The sequence below is a fragment of the Lissotriton vulgaris genome, chromosome 3_1 (genome assembly GCF_964263255.1).
Source record: "Lissotriton vulgaris chromosome 3_1, aLisVul1.2, whole genome shotgun sequence".
NCBI lineage: Eukaryota > Metazoa > Chordata > Amphibia > Caudata > Salamandridae > Lissotriton > Lissotriton vulgaris.
In genome coordinates, this window is record NC_141689.1 from 1964452831 (window position 1) to 1964471556 (window position 18726).

Below are 18726 nucleotides of genomic sequence, written 5' to 3' on the forward strand. Positions count from 1 at the left end.
ACCAAGGTGATGGCAGTGGTGGCTGCACATTTCAGGAGGTCGGGGATACCTGTATTCCCGTATCTGGACGACTGGCTGATCAAAGCGGAGTCGCCCGAGAAGGTGCTTCATCACCTGCAAGAAACATCGCAGCTGTTGTTCAGGTTGGGTTTTTCAATAAATGTGCCCAAATCTCACCTGGTGCCCTCCCAGCGCAACCTGTTCATAGGTGCGGTACTGGACACTACTGTATGTCGTGCATTCCCTCCTCCGCAAAGGATTCGCGACATACAGGAAATGATTCCTTTATTTCACAATGGAGCGGTTGTTCCGGTCCTGAAGGTCCTTCGCCTGCTCGGTCTGATGGCTTCTTGCATTCTCCTGGTCAACCATGCACGCTGGCACATGAGGGCACTCCAGTGGTGCCTCCGCAGGCAGTGGTATCAACACAATGGAGATCTCGGGGAGTCAGTGAAGGTCTCCAGAGAAACTGCAGCGGATCTGTCTTGGTGGGGCGTGGAAGGCAATCTGTCTCAAGGAAAGCCTTTTCAGCTTCCACCATCGGTGGCCACGGTGATAACGGATGCATCCACTCTAGGGTGGGGTGCTCATCTGGGGGATCTGGAGGTCGAGGGTCTTTGGTCTCCAGGGGAAAGGCTGCTTCACATCAACCTTCTAGAGTTACAGGCGATACGTCTGGCACTCAAGGCCTTCCTCCCTTCCCTTCGCGGTCGTTCAGTTCAAGTCCTGACGGACAACACGACCACGATGTGGTATGTCAACAAGCAGGGAGGAGTGGGGTCGCAGTGTCTCTGCAGGGAGGCTCTGCGCCTCTGGTCCTGGGTTCAGGACCACCAGATTTGTCTGATGGCAAATCATTTGGCCGGGGTTCTGAACATGCGTGCAGACATTCTCAGTCGTCAGTTCTCTGCCGACCACGAGTGGAGGCTTCACCCGGAGGTTGTTCGTTACGTCTTTCAGATGTGGGGGACTCCTCGGGTGGACCTGTTTGCCACTTGCGAGAATGCTCACTGCCCGTCATTCTGCAGTCTCCAGTATCCGATGCAATTCGGGGACGCGTTTCAGTTGAGCTGGAGAGGTCAGCTCCTTTACGCGTTTCCTCCCATACCCTTGATTCCTCGGGTTCTGAGGAAGATTCGCCAAGACCGGGCCCAAGTCATTTTGGTCGCCCCGGATTGGCCAAGAAGGGTGTGGTACACAGATCTTCTCCACCTCTCCTCTCACCCGCCGCTCCGTCTCCCTCTCAGGGCAGACCTCCTCTCTCAGATGGAGGGGCAGGTTCTACACCCCCACCTCCAGACATTACACCTTCATGCATGGAGATTGAACGGGGCAATCTGAACTCTTTCTCTCTCCCTAACGATGTGGTGGATGTCATACTTTCTGCCAGGCGTGACTCCACCAAGTCCATTTATTCGTATAGGTGGAATAAGTTTGTGTCTTGGTGTAGGGAGAGGGATGTTGACCCGTTAAAGGCTCATTTGTCTGATATTTTGTTGTTTGCTCTTTCTCTGGCACGGCAGGGGTTTGCTGTTGCCACTGTCAAGGGTTACCTTTCGGCTTTATCGGCATTCCTCTGCTTGCCGGATCAGCCCTCTCTTTTTAAATCACCTGTGGTTTTAAGATTTTTGAAGGGGCTCACTAATAAGTTCCCTCCTTCTCCCTTTATTGTTCCTCATTGGGACTTGAATCTTGTGTTAACCTATCTGATGGGTTCGCCGTTTGAACCCTTACACAAGTGTCCAATGAGGCTTCTTTCTTTTAAGATGGTCTTCTTAGTTGCAATTACCTCGGCAAGGAGGGTAAGTGAGCTTCAGGCTCTTAGTTCCAAGCCCCCGTTTTTGTCCATCCATGCTGAAAGAATGGTTCTTAGGACCAGGGCTGCTTTTCTGCCTAAGGTGGTTACTCCCTTCCACCTAGGTCAATCCATTACCCTTCCTACCTTTTATCCTCCCCCACACCCTTCCAAGGAGGAGGAGAGGCTTCATCGCCTGGACCCGAAGAGAGCGGTTAGCTTCTATCTTGATAGGACTAAAGACTATCGAATAGACGATCAGCTCTTCGTGGGTTTTGCTGGCTGCAAGAAGGGCAGAGCGGTGCACAAGCGCACACTTTCCAGATGGATTATCCTGTGCATCAAGATTTGCTACTCTCTGGCGGGTAAGGACCCTCCTGAGGGTATTAGAGCTCATTCAACTAGAGCAAAGTCTGCTACTTCTGCATTGTCTAGGGGTGTTCCTGTTGAGGACATTTGCAGGGCCGCGACTTGGGCTTCCCTCCACACTTTTGCAAAGCACTACTGCTTGGATGCTGAGGTGAGGAGGGAAGGCCACTTCGCGCGCTCTGTTCTCCAAGATTTCCTGGTGTAGCAGAGTGGACACCCTCCTCCGGGAGTGGGGACTGCTGTGGGACTCTATTCACAAGGTGAGGAATCCACGGCAGATGTATCTATCAGAAGAACAAGTTACTTACCTTCGGTAACGCTTTTTCTGGTAGATACAATATCTGCCTGTGGATTCCTCACTGACCCACCCGCCTCCCCGTTGTCCACTCTGCTATACCTGGGGTTATGTGCAAATGTAATTATGATTTTATCTGATTTTGTATAGTTTTGCACTTTGAATGCATTTGTTTTGCATGTACTGTGTACATTGTGTATATATATATATATATATATATATATATATATATATATATGTACTTGTTGGTCCGTCCGGGTGCCTCGAAGGCACGGAAAAAAGGGCGGAACTGACGTCATCACGCCGACGTGGGCCTTATGTGGAGTCGGTGACGTCAGACGGAGTCGCGCGCGAAGCCGTGCTCCTATGACGTCGTCCACGCCGGCGTGCTACGAAGAATTTTCCGAACGTTGCTGACGCAAGGGGGATATTCACAAGGTGAGGAATCCACAGGCAGATATTGTATCTACCAGAAAAAGCGTTACCGAAGGTAAGTAACTTGTTCTTTAGTGCTACGCGTGTTATATTTTAAAAGGATGGGTTTCAAATAGAATTTCCTATAAGAAGTATAACATTTGCAAAACAGCATAAAATGACAGCTACTCTGCTTGGATGTACCGTCACAGGGGCATAAGCATGTTCCAGGTTTCTTAGTTACTGGGAATGCCACGAAATGGTGCACGATTCCTAGGCGTAAACGGAATAATACAAAACGATGAGAGCTTTTGGTGACAACAGTAAGATATGATTGAAAACCTTCATTAACGTTATATTCTAAGTAAGAGTTAAACGTGCTTTGTTTTACATATTTGATCATTCTGGTACTTCTTGTATGTTCCAGGAAAGTGACTTTAAGCTCCTTCTTTGATGGACCTATCCCCACTATAGGTACTCCAAAAATATCACAATCATAAAGTGTCTTGTACCAGGATTGAATATGGCATAGCCATGGTATATTTGAGCGGTGATCGAGCTTTAAACAGTCGTTAATCGCATCCTGAGTAAATTTTGTTTCTTCTTTTGACCAGATTGATCGCCATAGTGGAGAAGTGTTGCTCACTGGTTAGAGCGGCAGACTCTGAAGCAGAGATCAGGCCCGGCACCAGGGTTCAAGTCCCGACGCGGCAGGGTCTTGGGCTCAATGTCCGCAGACTCTATAATTCTCGCATCGGCGCCTACTCTAATCATGGGTCCCACGCTGCAACTCTGGGCAATAGCTTGCTTAATCTCCACAACGGCCCCTACAACACTGGGATGCCTGGCTTCACCTTGGGGGTGCCCAGGAGAGGCATCTCACAGGGAGAGCCAGGAAGGGTTCCACAGCGTTATACAGCGCCGGGACGCCCCGTTGGGGCAGCTGTGCGCTTACAAAATACACTACATTTACAAAATACACTACATAGGGCCAGAGGGCGTAGGGCAATTAAGTCCTAACATAATTTAAACCCACTTCCCTATGTATTAACTCATTTGAGGCCGCAGCGGGGGCACAAAGCAGTCGTTTCAGGAAGGCATTCTCCTCATGCTGGATTTGGTTGCCACTCCGGGTATGGTATCCCCATATCCCTGCCCCATACAGGGCTGATGTTAAGCACCTAGAGTTATATATGGACACCATCTCTTGAATTCTTCAGCCCCCCAATTTCGCAGCAAAATTAAAAACAGCACTAATATTCCTTACCATTTTAAAAAGGGCACTCTATTGTTCGTTAACCCACCCTCCATCTCCTGAGAATGTGATACCCAGATAACAGAATTTCCTTACGGTTTCCAATTTCTCCCCTTCTAAATAAAAGGTCCCGCTCTTTCTTATCTTCCTGCCACGAGACATAATGAAGGTTTTTCCTTTAATTATCAACTTTCTGCTTTCAATGAAAGCATGAAACCTATTAATTAAACATTGCAGGCCATTTTGGGTCTGGGATAAAAGAACCGCGTCACCCGCGTATAATAAAATTGGAATGGGGTACCATTTATAATAGGGGCATCTACTTGGATGGTTCTTAGGATTTGGTCTATATGATTTATAAATAAGGAAAACAAATGGGGCAAGAACACATCCTTGTGGGATGTCTCTATTAATTCTAAATAAGGGTGTACATTCTCCAGCAGATCCAAATCTAACTTTGCTAGACAGGTTTTCATACAGTCTGGCCAGGAAGTGAATAATGTCGGTCGGAGCACCCATTTCCAACAGCACTGGCCATAGGAGCGAGTGTTCCACCAGATCAAATGCCGAACTTAGGTCGGCAAAACACAAAAACAAATTTCCCTCTTTAGCTTTTATGTATTTGCCGATTATAAGTTCCAGGTTCACGCACTGCTCCATTGTTCCCATCCCCCTTCTAAACCCGTACTGCACTGGGGATAAGATGTTATTTTCCTCAACCCAGGCTTCCAGTCTCTCTAAAAGGACTCGACTGAGGATTTTAATTGACGAGTCCAGAAGCGAGATGGGACGGTAGTTACGTGCCTCTGACCTAAGGCCTTTCTTATAAAGAGGTACAATAATGGACTGACCCCATGTTGGTGAGAGCCTATCTTCTATAACTGTATTAAAATATCGTGTTAATATTGGTGCCCATAAGTTAATTTAATATTTATAAAAATCCATAGGCACCCCATCTGGGCCCGGGGCTTTGCCACCTTTACTATTTCATATTGCCTCGGTAACCTCAAGTAGGGTCACGGATAACTGCATTTTTTGCCATTTTGAACTAAGCACTATATCTGTGTCTAAAATTGGCCCATCTAGGTTAAAATCTGAATTAAAAATCCCAGTAAAATGGGCAATCCAGGCGCGACAGCTTACATGAGAGGTAATATCAGGGATGTTATCGTTCTTTAGGAGTGGGCTATTACAGTTTCCCAAAATAATTTGTGATTTTTTTGTTTCGGCAGCCATATCCAAGTTAGACCAAGCCTCATTTTGAAGTTCTTTTTTCCTGGTAGCCAGGGAGGTCTTATAATTGTGACGCTCCTCTCTAATTTTAGCTAAATCTCTGGGCTTGGTATCAAGGGCTAATTTAAGTTTATTTAATGACTGGGCACAATGCTTATCAAACCACACCACTTGGATTTTCCTCATCTTCCGACTCCTAGCTGTAAGTGAATCATCTATTGCTTTAGTTATTTTTAAGAAGTTAGCGAGTAAATTACCTGGAGTTACTGTAGATGCCAGACAGTAGCCCATTTCCCCTCTGCATTTTAAGAGAACATCCTCATGAATTGGCTGGGGTTAATTCTAATCCACTTTATTCTCATGCCGTTCGGTCTTTCGGCTATGATCCCTTGGACAGGTCTCCCATAAGCATGAGTTTTTGGCCCCCAGCCAGATAGTACCAGCGATATGCTGTTCTGATCGCTCACCGGTTGCTCAACTACCCATACGTTGGATTAGACTGATCCATTGGACACCACAATGTGATCGATGTTAGTGTGGGCATCCCTCTCTCTAAATGCCGGACACTCTTCATTATCTTTATTCTTTGTACAATCTAGCAACTCAAGGTCTAATTTGGCTTCTAGATTATTTAGGGCACTTCCATAGTTAGTGTGCGGGAAATTATTGTAAACAGTGCTACCCCCACTATAGTACTCCCCTCGATGACCGCAGATCCCCTTCTGTGCATGACTACACGCTTGAATATTAAAGTCACCCGCCCATATTATTACTGGAGAGTCACTTGATAGCTCTAATACTCCCTCTATGGCCCGCTCTATATCTAGTGCAATCATACCCCGGTTGGCTCCAATGATATTGTTATAAAAGTTTACTATAATTAGGTCCCTGCCTTTGCCATGTACTAGACGCAGAATCAGTGCATAAGGGGCCACCTCCACACAGCTACCAAAACTAAACTCTGTTAGGGTAGTTGCTACCAAAGTCAAAAGTCCACCTTTTGCTCTTCCTGCTAAAGGAGCTGTTGCATCCACACTATATGATGTGTACCCCTCAACTTGTATTTGGGCTCTATGCCACGTCTCCTGGAGACAAATTATATCGTATCCATGTGTAATAAAACTGTTCCAGAAGGGCGTAGTTATTTTAGCAGCAATTCCCGCTATATTCAAGGTGGTAACCGTGAGGCCATCAACAGTATTATCATGTGTGGTATCATAAAATGCGGCCATTTCAGGTCTCTGTGAACTCTCACCCAGTGTTATGTCTGTAACAAAAGTTGCATCGACTGGGCTATTTTGTCAATTTTGTGCTGGTCATTGCATGCAGACCTTACTACGGTATCCCCTGCTTCCCTATTTGTACCCATCAATCCTTGATTGGTTTCAACCATTCCCCTCAATACATTTTCTTCAAAATTAGGTGATGTAGTTTGGTCCCTCAGTTAGTCATTCTCATCTAGTGAGCCAAACACCTGAAATCATTTGTAAGTCGGGATTGCAAAGTTGTCCCATGGATTGTAAAGTGGGGCAGGATCATAAGCTGTGTTATATTGGTTAAAAAGGGTAGCTGTATGTTGATTAGCAATCCGAACTGTAGCGTGTTTCCCTGACTGACCCCTATAAAAATAATATAAAGGGAGCAGGGTTGTATTGTATTCCCATTTAGAGGGTACGGGTGCATTAAAAATCGAGTCTCTAACCCAATCGGGGCTTCTAAAGTTTATGACTATACAGTCTCCATTTATCTCCTTTTTGCTGGGTCCCAACCATCCTACTCTCTGTGTTGAGATAATCTGATTTGCCCCCCGCATTGGAAACCCACAGTTTTGGGCAAGCCAATGCAGAGTTTTGTTCTTAAGGGTTTGATGATTTTCAAATTGGGTGGGCTTAAGCCTTGGTACGTTAGCAAAAATAGCTACGTATGCGCTACTTTCCGGTGGTAGATTTATCATTGCGGGAATTATGTTCTTGCGGACAGGTACTGCTCTGTCCATACTATTGGGTACAGAACTCCCTTTCTCCCTTTGCCCCACATCGGATTTCTGCCCTGTTATTATAGTAGGGGTATTAATAGGTAGTTTTACCGGGGCGGTGATTGTTTTTGCCGTAGCCGGAAGACTGGCTACTCTTGTTTCGCTGCCAGTCAAGATGTTATTAGAATTTACTTTTGGGGCATTGGCTGTGGGTTGCTTGTTCTGCATACTAAGATGTTCTAGCAGATCTAAATTAGCTATTCCCAGGTTTTCTAAGTTCTCTACCTTATCCGTTAAGACCCTAAGTCTTCCAGCCATTGGTGTAATATGAGATTTTACCAAGAGCTCTAGCTGTGATATAAGACCCTCCATGTTAATGGGAAGTGAATTTTGATGGACAGTGCCATGATTTTCATTTAATTGTAAATTCCTGCTTTGCTGCAATGTGTTTCCCCTCCCCCCTTCTTTCACAGTAGTTTGGTTTGGTCTCTTCTTTTTTCTTCTATATATCCTCCCATGTCTATTTGCAGTTACCAGTTTCCTACTGGATGTTAATTTATATTTGGGCTGGCCGGGTCCATGATCACTCATACTATGTGATAGACTTGTGTTGACTGTCCCATCTATTAAGTTGGTATCATTATTATCGCAATCATCTAACTCAACTCTAACGTTAGACACATCAATCACTGGGGGGGGGGGGGAGATTATCTCATTAGGCTGTAAGTTGGGAGTTAATGACAGCCTATTTTCCCGAGCAACAAACACAGTGAATGGTGACAGTTGTAATACATCATCATGGTTATGACCATTTCCCGGTAAGTCCGCATAAGAGTGCAATAAGATTGAGTCCTGTGACATAGCTGTTATTGTAGATGTATTTACATGTATATTGGCTCCTTGCGTAGAATGTTTTATCAGGCACATGTTCGTTGGTAATGAGAGGCGTCTTTCGGTATTTTCGATTTCAGTGGCAACAACCCCAATTGTTTGTTGTAACATTCCGTCTATAGCAGTTAAGCTTGGTAGTGGGGTTGTTGCATGAGCTAATTTCCTTGTCGTGGATCGGGTGGACATTGGTGTCTTTTTGACCATGATTCCACTTAATGACTTGGTAAGTTCTATATTGGGCCGCAATATAGTCACACAATTCAGCAGGGATGATTTAATAATTTACCTTGGACGATGTCTTGCTGGTAAAGCAAAGGACGTGGCCCAGACCAGACTCTTCAGGCCTCTGAGGGCCTGCCCTTTGCCCGGCGTCCCGCGAGGCGGGGCTTACACCACTTTTATGCGCCTCCTGGCATCAGGTGTGCGCCTCCACCTATTTCATTCTGCCTTTCTACCAGACACCTAGCACGGGAGTGCAATGTTCCTTTCCTCTTCACTCATAGAGGATTACCTGAACTCTTCTACCCCTCAGGTGACTATGGTTCCAAAATACCTTCCTGCTTAAATGTGTGTCTTAGATATGAATGCATGCTATCATCGCGGATGGTAATTTTTGTGGGTTGTCCTTCGCTCAGCTTCTGAGGCAGAAAGGCGTAGTCACCACGGAGGGCCCCTTAGAACTTAACCAAACCTTCGGGCACCTCCTTACCAGGATTCCTTCCCCCGACTGTTGCCACGCCCCCGGTCTGGTATTATAAGGTAGGACAGGGGAGTAGGTAATAGACGGAGGAGGTTATTCATCTCATCTCTGCGAGACTACTCTACAAGCAGACGGTAAGGCTTGTGGGGATCGTGACAATGAAGTGAGATAGCATTGAGCCGAACAATTCCTTCCCATCCCTGATACATATGAGGACATAATGTGCCTGTCTGTTGAAACTGGCACACTTAATGTCCTAGATAGTTTTGTAGCTTTCTGTAGCACGGTTTCACGTAAGTTGACCAGAGAAAACACACGCAAGAAAAAGTTACTAACCCGACTCCTCCCAATAAAACAGCTATCGGCAACACTAGAAACCAATACAAACGTGGCCTATAAAAAAGAAAGGAAGAATTAGAATCTTAGCTTGGGAAGAACTGGAAGCAGCTGCACATTTTAGAGCAGTTACTCCAACAAGTAGCTCATGAGCTATTGGTAGCTCTCAAGCTACCCGTGAGTAGCTCTCCTATGTCCAGCCAGTTTACTAAATTAGAAGCTTCTGCATGGCTGAATATTATATAGGCATAGCAACATTGAAAGTGTATATTCAAGAGGAAAATGTGTGTATTTGAGAACTCAAGATGATAATTGGAGAAAATGTTGGAATTTTCAAAATATTTTTAAGCTGACATTTGAGTGATTATTGGTGTGGGGTTGGGTAGATTTGTTACTAATATTATTACCTTGGTGCTCCGAGAATTGCAGCTGTGCATTACCTATGTAAAGGCATTAAAAATTGATAAAGCCTTATTTACATTGCGGTTAGTAACACTGTTTGATACACTGGGGTGATCACTCCTGGTAATCTTCCATAAAATGGCCACTAGTGTAATTTTGTCTGATGGGTGGAGTCACTATTGCAACACTTACATTAGTAGATCAGGATAATTTTCATTGCATATAAGAAGCTCTTGTCACAGGAATGTTTGGAGACCTCGGTTTTAGAGATAGTGGAGCATTTTGGGAAATCTTAAATCATCCCTTTTTTCGGATGGTCCAAGCACCGGCATAGAATGTCACAATCAGGCTAATGGCTGGGTCCTCCATTTCTCATACATTTTTGACCCAGATAATTCAGTGCTTGACCAGCTTCCAATAGTCGATTGCTGGTTTTCTCTCCCATCTGTGGAGTCCCAGTTTAGTAATACCTTTTAGGTGGCAGAGGTCACCAAGGCTATTCTGAAATGCCCAGCTCGGAAGGAGCCTAGTCCCAACAGTGTCTCTATTGATTTGTTTAGGCATAACCCCACATTTTGGACACCGCTAATCACAAATTTACTCTGAGCTGGCATAAGGGGTGGGCTAATCGATTCAGGAGGGAGTCCATTATTGTGCCAATTTTTCAAAAAGGAGACCAGGATCTCCTGGCTTGCTACCACCCTATTTCATTACTGGCTCTTCTGTTAAAATGTTAGGACAGGTAATTCTGGGCAAGCTGGAAGACTGGGCTGACACCAATTCCTTTTTTTCCAGAGTCAAGCAATCCAACATGGCGCTACTGCTACATCCCGATATCTGCCAATTAGGGTGTTTTTGACTTTGTTGACGGAGGAACCTTTGGGAGATAATGGAACTGGCAGGAATTGGGACCTCCTCAAGCACATACACTGGGACACAACTATGAAAGTGCGTTACACTCAAAGTTAAATGCACCCAGTCAATATAGGCTACAAAAGCCTATATTGCACCCTTGCACCATTATTATTTTACTTCGATGCCCTTGACTCAGCATTATCTCTAAGCATTAAGGATGTTCCTAAAATTTGGCCCGTCTGGTTCCCGTCTTTTTTTTATGCAGACGATATGGTCCTTATTGCTCGTACAGCCAACGGTTTACAGGCATTGCTAGTATCATTTAATGATTTCATGGAAAATCTAAACTTGAAAGTCAACCATCGGAAATCTTTAATTTTGACATGTGGGCCAAAAAATGCCTGTTCGAAAAACATTTCTGCTGGGGGTACACCAGTTGTCAAGGTTTCCAATTTTAATTATTTAGGTATCCTGTTTCATGCCAACCTGAAATGGGACAGACTAATTACGCAGAGAGCCAAAAGGTTTGTGGCGGCATGTGAAGCGATCTGTGGCTTTGCAAAAAAGCTAGGCCATAAGCCAATTAGAGAAATTATTCTGATATGTAAGAGCAAATGATTTTCAGTGGGGACCTCGGGCGCTAGTGTTTGGGGCTATGCTGGCTTGGGTAATTTGTAGTCCCTTGAGATTAAATTCTTATGCAGGCTTTTGGCCATCCCCAAATCCATGCCAAGTTGTATCTCCCATCTAGAGCTAGGTTTGTGTTACCTGGAGGACCATGTGAGGATGGCCCCTTTGCATTTGTGGCTAAAATTGTGGGCCACACCTGCGACTAGCTTTCCTTGTTTGGTATTAGATTGACTGCCTCCGATTAAATAATATGATTTCTATCCTGTGGCTTTCTTATGTTAAGGAAACATTCCAAGTCCGTGGCTTGAGCACTTTTTTTTATTACTCACCAGGCAGTATTGACGTTTATTCTAAGGAGCAGGTAAAGCACAAGTGTTCCATTTCTAGGAAAAACAGCAGAAAAGAAAGGTCCCTTGAAATGGTATTGTTCCTCCATTATGTGCCGATTTCAACCTCAGAAGAGCTGATAAAGTATTCATCCTGGGTAGCTAATCCCAAGGACAGATTCTACCTCACACGTTTGAGATTAAGTCATCTATTTCTTAGTAGCCTTCCCATCACAGGCTCTTGGTCCATCTCGGACATCCCAATCTCCTTATCCATTCATCAAAGTCCACCCCGAAACCTGAGTACCTGCAGGATAGGGGAAATATCCAGCATTTCGGTCTATTTCCTGTGTTTTGCCCATTTTCTCTGACAATAGACGCCGATTCTGGCCAAAATCTGAGCCCAATGTGCATAGCAAAATGGCTAGTCAGAGCTAGTTCGACTGGAAGAGCATAAAAGCATGGCTGGGCGTGGGTCTGGGAACTTTTGATATTGTGGAACCTAGGCAGAGAAGTTCCACTTACTTGCCTAGCAGAACGTTGGGCTACACTTGTCAGGATGACCTGATCCTCTGGAGGACCTGCACTGTGCCTACCTCACTTAAGAACCTGCAAGTGTACAACTCCACCCACAAGGTCTTCTCAGCTAGCTGCCAAGGAGGTAACAAAAAAACTGAAAGTGGCATCATCTGGATCAAGAAGCCTCTCCAGTTTTCCAGACATTGAGCACTGTGAACCAGCATCATCTGTAACCCATCCCTTGTCCCTTGCCTGTAAGGTGACTGTACCCCTCTTTCTGTCTTCCTTAGCACCAAAGGGACTAGACAGAAGTTAGCCTTCACACACCTCATGCAGGGTCTATTTCCTCTGATTGATCCCATTGAATACTTGCTCAATAATACTTAGGGTACGAGACCAGGACTACCATGTTGCTCTATAACTGGTCTTGTAGCTCCAGTGACCAGACATTTTTAGGTTGTAACCCCCTTACCAGGCATTGGTGACTGTATACTGAGGCCGCTGGCAAATTAACATCAAGAACAGGAGCAACTGAGACTCTGTCCTTGAGGAAGGACCTCTTTTAATGTGGCACTGGAGTATTTTTACGAGTGCCATCTTTTATTCCAAAATCATACTGAAGAAACAAAGTTGGGTTAAGAGCCCCAACATTTATATTTCTTTCTGACATCAAAACCCTATTGTGAATTTAGCACCTGCTAAAAGGCTTGAGCACTTGTGAAGTTTCTCGCCTCAGTTTAATCAAGCTCTACAGAACAAAATCGCTCATGGTGCTTATAACGGAAATCTAGAGTTTCTGCTAAGGACCTGTAAAAGGGATTTGGGGTTGTATTTGTACCCACGGGTGGTAGCATTTTAATATTAGCTTAACTATTTACTTACCTGTTCAAGTAATTGTCCTGTTCGAAAGTAAAGCTGTCACTGGACATTTAGTTATTGAATGTTATTTACTGTGTCATAATGAATCAAAATGTATCTTCCTCTTTACCTCTTTGAATACATTTTGATTGCTCACCCTAATAATATTGAAAGAATTAATGGCCTGATTACAAGTTAGGCGGACAGGGTTACTCCATCATAAACGTGAAGGATATCCCGTCCGTTTTAGTACAGTTTCATTATATCCTGTGGAACTTATAATACGGCGGACGGGATATCCTTCACGTTTGTAACGGAGAACCCATCCGCCAAACTCCTATTCTGGCCCTAAGTGTCTAAAAGTATTAAACTAGTTATCCCGGTGGAGTTTGCCAGTATCTTGGCCCAAGGACACCTGTAGCAAGCGTAGGGCCCACACAGTATAGTTCTCAGTAATCATTGATACCCCTCCTCTCTGACCACTTAAATCTTATATTATGAAAACATATGAAGCACACATACACCTAAGGGTTTCTTAGTTCTGTGACAACCAGGAGGGAAAGAAAATACAGCTCAGGCTAATCAAAAGCTTGCTTAAACAGGCAGGCCTTTAAAAGCTTCCTGAACTTCAGGAAGTTAGGTTCCAGCTTTACCGAGGAAGGAAGAGAGTTCCATAAGACAGGGGTCAAGACAGACTGCTCTCTGTCGCTTGAAATGAGGGATCCTCAAGTGGTAGACAAGAGAGGATCTGAGAGCTCGAGAAGGAACATATTTCTAAATTCTACTTGCTACAAAGGATAGATCCTGGACATGAATGGATTTGTAAATAATACCAGCTGTTTAAAAAAAAGAGCTCTGTGTTCGACGGGCCTCCAGTGACACTTAATTAAGACAGGAGAGATATGCACAGGTCTATGCAATTTATATATTATCCTTACTGCTGTATTTTGAATGATTTGTAGTTTGTGTAAAGAAATTGCAGGGGGTTTGCATATTCTAAGTGGGACACAATTACTGCTGATATAGCCGCTTTCAAAGCCTTGGGTGACAGAAGTGTGCAAACTTTCTAATGGATTTCAATAGGCCGAAACTGCAACTACCTTGATCTGGAGGATCATGGACAGTTGATTGGCTACCACGGTGCCCAGGCTCTTGGCAGAGGCATATTGGGATAGGAGGCACATGGAGCTCAGAGGGACCGTAGATGTTGGCCCAGAGATCCGTTCTATGATTGAGAATAACCAAATCAGTCTTATCTGCATTTAGCTTGATGGAGTTAGTGCCCATCCAGTTCCGAATAAACATCCGGGTAGATTGAGTGGAATTTCAAAGACAAGACCGCACTCTGTTACTTTTTTTGTGTGTGTGTGTATGTTTGTGTTTAACTTGTTCTATGTGGGGACATTGGAATGGTGCTGCCACCATATGTCCTGTACCTGCAAGTCGGTTTTATTACATATGTCATGTTATCATGGATGCTTTATTATGCTTATTATTGTCAATGATAAACTTTTCTCAATAAAGAAAATGCACACGCCTGTACAATATTAAGCGTGGCCCTAGCTTACACATCACTAGAGGGCATTGTACTCACACTTAGAAAAGAGAGGCAATAGCTCTACCTTGTTCATTTTGTGCTAATCGACATATTATTTGGAAAAAGCACAACAGGTTTCGCTCTTGTAGCAAAAATAAAACGTAAAGGCCATGCACACTCTGGAAATACCCAGCAAATGGTCCTCAAATCAACAGGGACAGTTTAACCTTGTTAGTGGTTGTAAAGTAATCAGATCATGGATTTCAAATCTCCAAGCACAGCTTTTAAACTCTGCTTATGACTTTCAGAATGTGATTCATTCTGATGATGAGGAAATTGATTCTTAAGGAGTAGGATGATCATTTAGTGACTCTGGGATGACTTCTAAAGCAATCCTGTTTGACGTGCATGGTCTGTTTAAAGCAACATGTAAAACAAAAATTGCCACCTGGTCAAGAAATTATGATCCATTTGCACCTGGGCTTAACCCATAATTACCATTAGTTTGTCCAGATACATTATCTAGTCATGCCTCAGAGATATTTATTATGGCTAAATGAACCGCACATAAATTAGAGTTCTTATGGATGATATATTGGGGCAATTTCTAGAATTTAATGGCATGTGTAAATAGCCTGAAATAAAGTAGCCTTTATGCAGACTAGATGGAATTGAAATTCATTCCACCTTGCTTGCTTTTCTGGCTTGTCAATCTACAAAACGTTTTCATGACATCCATTTATCTACTGTTGTCTCATTCAAGCAACTTTGGCAATGTCTGTGTATCAACATTGTTGGACTGTTATAGTGGGCCTTGTATTGCCCGTATTTGGGCGTTTTTGATGAGATTAACCTCAAGACTAGACAAGGTGAAGATTAATTTCATAAATGTGGACTAGTCTGCATATTTCTGAGGAGTCTATATGTATACTTAAGAGAATAACCCTAGAAATCTGTGAACTGATCAAATGTATTGTTTTTAATGTAGCTGAAATACATTTCATAAATACAGTAAATACATTTATATAATGGATTCTTTTTTATATTTCGTTGCATTTGTTAATTAAAGTTAGTGGTTTCCTTTTCAGAACTCTGAAGACACGAGTCAAGTGAAAATGTTACAGATGCAACTTTTAGAATGTCAGGAAAAGCTTCAGAAACTAAATTGGATGGAGGAGAAACTTCTGACCTTAGAAGAAAAAATGAAAGGGAAAATAATAATTGAAGAAAAAGACTGGGACAATCTTTTGAGCAGAGTCCTCCTTGTTGAAACAGAGTTGCTACTCCGATCCAAAAAGGTGTGTATTTCAATGTGGCAATGCACATTGCTTATTAAGATGAGTGAGGTAGGTTTGGAAGCCATGTTTGTGATTTATCAACAATATGCTAATGTAATTTATGAAACCTCGTCATGAAGCAAAAATTGCACCTTTTGCTAAGTCCTCATTTTTTGTATCCGACCAAGTGATTTCAGTTTTAGATTTGATATGCTAGCCTTACATTAAAGTTTGTTGCAATAAATCTGTTCTTTTATTGAGTTAGTTGCCATGCAGAGAAGGTGTTCGCTGCTTTCATGCGAGTCAGAAAATCCTTCATCTGGTAGTGCTAATGTTCTATATGAACCTCAAGAATGTTGGGTTTTATCACAGTTGATATGTGTAAAACTATCTCATATACTGCAACCAAATACCACAGAAGTTTAAAAATATATATGGCTTTAATCCTGCCATGTAAGCAAGATAACGTATTTTCACAATTAAGATCATGTATTTTTTTTTATAAATACAGCATATATCTATAGATCTATATATCTATCTACCCATATATATATATATATATATATATATATATATATATATATCTATATCTATATATATATATATCTATATATCTATATATCTAGCTATCTATCTTACTGGCAGTCGCCAGTAGGAAGTTCTAGTTAGGACTATATTTCCATAGGAAAATAATGTGATGACTTGCCTGTAACTGTGGTGCTGTTTGATGAATCTTCACAAAATCTTCACAAAAATGTGTCAAGTTGGCTCTTGTTGTGCATGGAAAGTTTTGGGGTGATAGGTAAAGCGGAGGCAGAGAAACAGGGGGGCGGGGGGTAAAAAAAAAAGTATGTTTCCAATGTTAATTCCCAACGAGTCTTTAGACACACCTGCAGCCTGAATCGCTGGAAAGAATTACACCGGAATTGGCAGAAAGGTAGATTATGTTCCGGAGATCGCGCTTTTTGTTATTTGGTGTAAATCTGTTCAGTAGATCTTAAAGGAAATCTATATAGGGTCCCAAAGCTTTCGTGAATAACGAGAAGCTCGTTCAGAGTCTGATTGGCTGCCAGCACTACAGCCAGGAAGTGTTGGCAGCCATCTTGGGACCACCACCTCCCCGGGTCAATTACTTTTTTTCAAAAACGGAAGGGGGCACGTGACCTCCCTCACAGGCCTTGTACGGCCCTACGGACTGCCGCCACTCATGGCCGGCTCCTGCTATCTTCCGAGGTTCCGCCCCTTGGGAGATAGTTGTTTGCTTTTGCTTGGTGGGAGCTGTAACAGCTCCCGCCAAGCAAAAGCAAACACTCTGCTTCCAGCAAGCGGGAGATGTCAGAATTCTCCCGTTTGCTGGAAGCAGAGTTTTCATCTCTTTCCCTGCCCACAGGGAAAGAGATGAACATATTGCTCCTGCATGTAGGGTGCTGCATTCCCAGCTAACCAAATAAAAGTACTTCAGTTGGGTAGACGTTTTCAGCTAAACTTGGGACTCTTCTTGGAAAAAAGGAGATTTTAATCTGGCCCTGGTACTGTTTTCACAGAAATTAAACTTAAACGGAAAAAACATAGCAGGTTCCCCAGCTGAATCCTAACTTCAGTAAAGCACAAGGGATTATAACTTTTTGGGAATGGCGAAGGCAACGCAAGTGTGTTTCCTGTCATTTTCCACATTGAAAAACTATATGAAATCCTTAATGGAGGTGAATTCATCATTGGTCTATTGGAGCGCAATCTGATTTGTAGTGACTGTGATGAGTGGTTTCTTTTTTGTTGTCTCCCGGTGGAAGCAGAGCCCATGGTTTTCCCTTTTAAATACCCTGAGTATGCAAATGCCCAAAATGCATAGCACCACACAGCCATTCACTCAGCCGCAATCGACAGTTCAGATTAAAAAGTTAAAAAACCTTAAAAATTCACTGAAAAAAACAAAGATTACAGGACCGTTTTATTACACAATTGCTTTGCCGCCAAGCAATGGCGGCAAAGCAATTGTATAATGTTTTTAAAAGAATAAGCATAAGAGAGGATAACTGCGTATCAATAAAGATTTTGAATTGACTACAATCAAGACATCTGGCTGATTAATAATTATACTTGGGAATTCGTTTCTGTTTGACATTTGTCTTTATTGCCAAACATTACTTGCACTACATTAGCTGTCTATACAAAATTATGATTTTCTCGGGTGCAGGGTCAGTTTGGAATTTAGTAACGGTGGATGTTATCCGCCAAAGTGGGGTGAATATGGGGCACATCTCAAACCCAACGCACTGTGGTTATTTTCTGATGATATAGGCATACTTGGTAGTGTAGATTGGTGCTGGAACTTTGTTAAAAGCTCTGACCCTTGTTCACAGTGACTATTGAAATGTTCAAGACATCACTGATGACATATCAAATGACATCACTATTGACGTCATTCACCGAGCTATCTGAGTTAACTATAACTTACGTTCCCACAATGCACTGGTTATGACCTCACATATTACATTGCTCTTGAAATGTTCAGTGACATCACTAATTACATAATCCACAGATCCTCTCACACACCCACTCATATACCCATACATCTACTCTCACAACCACTCACAAACACACTTGCAGATCCATACAATCATTCACACACCCAGTCACGCTTGTAAAACCATGCGCACAGCCACTCAGTCACCCATACAGTTAGTAAAAGAGCTACTCAGTCAACCATACAGGTGCTCACGTACCCATTCACACATCTATACAAGTACTCACACGCCCACTCACTCCCCTATCCAGCCACTCACACAGACACCTAGGGTATAATACAACCACTTACTAATCCATTTACCCACTCAAACATCCAATAACTCACCAATACACCCACTTACACACATAGTCACTCAGCGATCAAGCCATTCACACAGACACTCAAGCACTCCTATAAACACTCACACACTCATAAAGGCACTCACATAGCCACCCAGTCACCAATACAGCCGGTTAAGCACACCCTCACCCACCCATACAGCTACTCACACAGACACTCACCCACCCATACAGCAACTCTCACACCCATTACC

General features: G+C 43.3%; 1 protein-coding gene across 3 annotated transcripts in view; it reads left to right on the forward strand.

The window, feature by feature from the left end:
• CEP44 (centrosomal protein 44) overlaps window positions 1–18726 on the forward strand; it is a 319162-nt gene that overhangs the window by 193442 nt on the left and 106994 nt on the right. For all 3 annotated transcript variants that reach the window (XM_086962444.1, XM_086962443.1, XM_086962445.1), the window contains exon 7: window positions 15479–15688. In XM_086962444.1, coding sequence (XP_086818570.1) covers window positions 15479–15688 — 210 coding nt within the window. The remainder of the gene's footprint in view (window positions 1–15478; window positions 15689–18726) is intronic.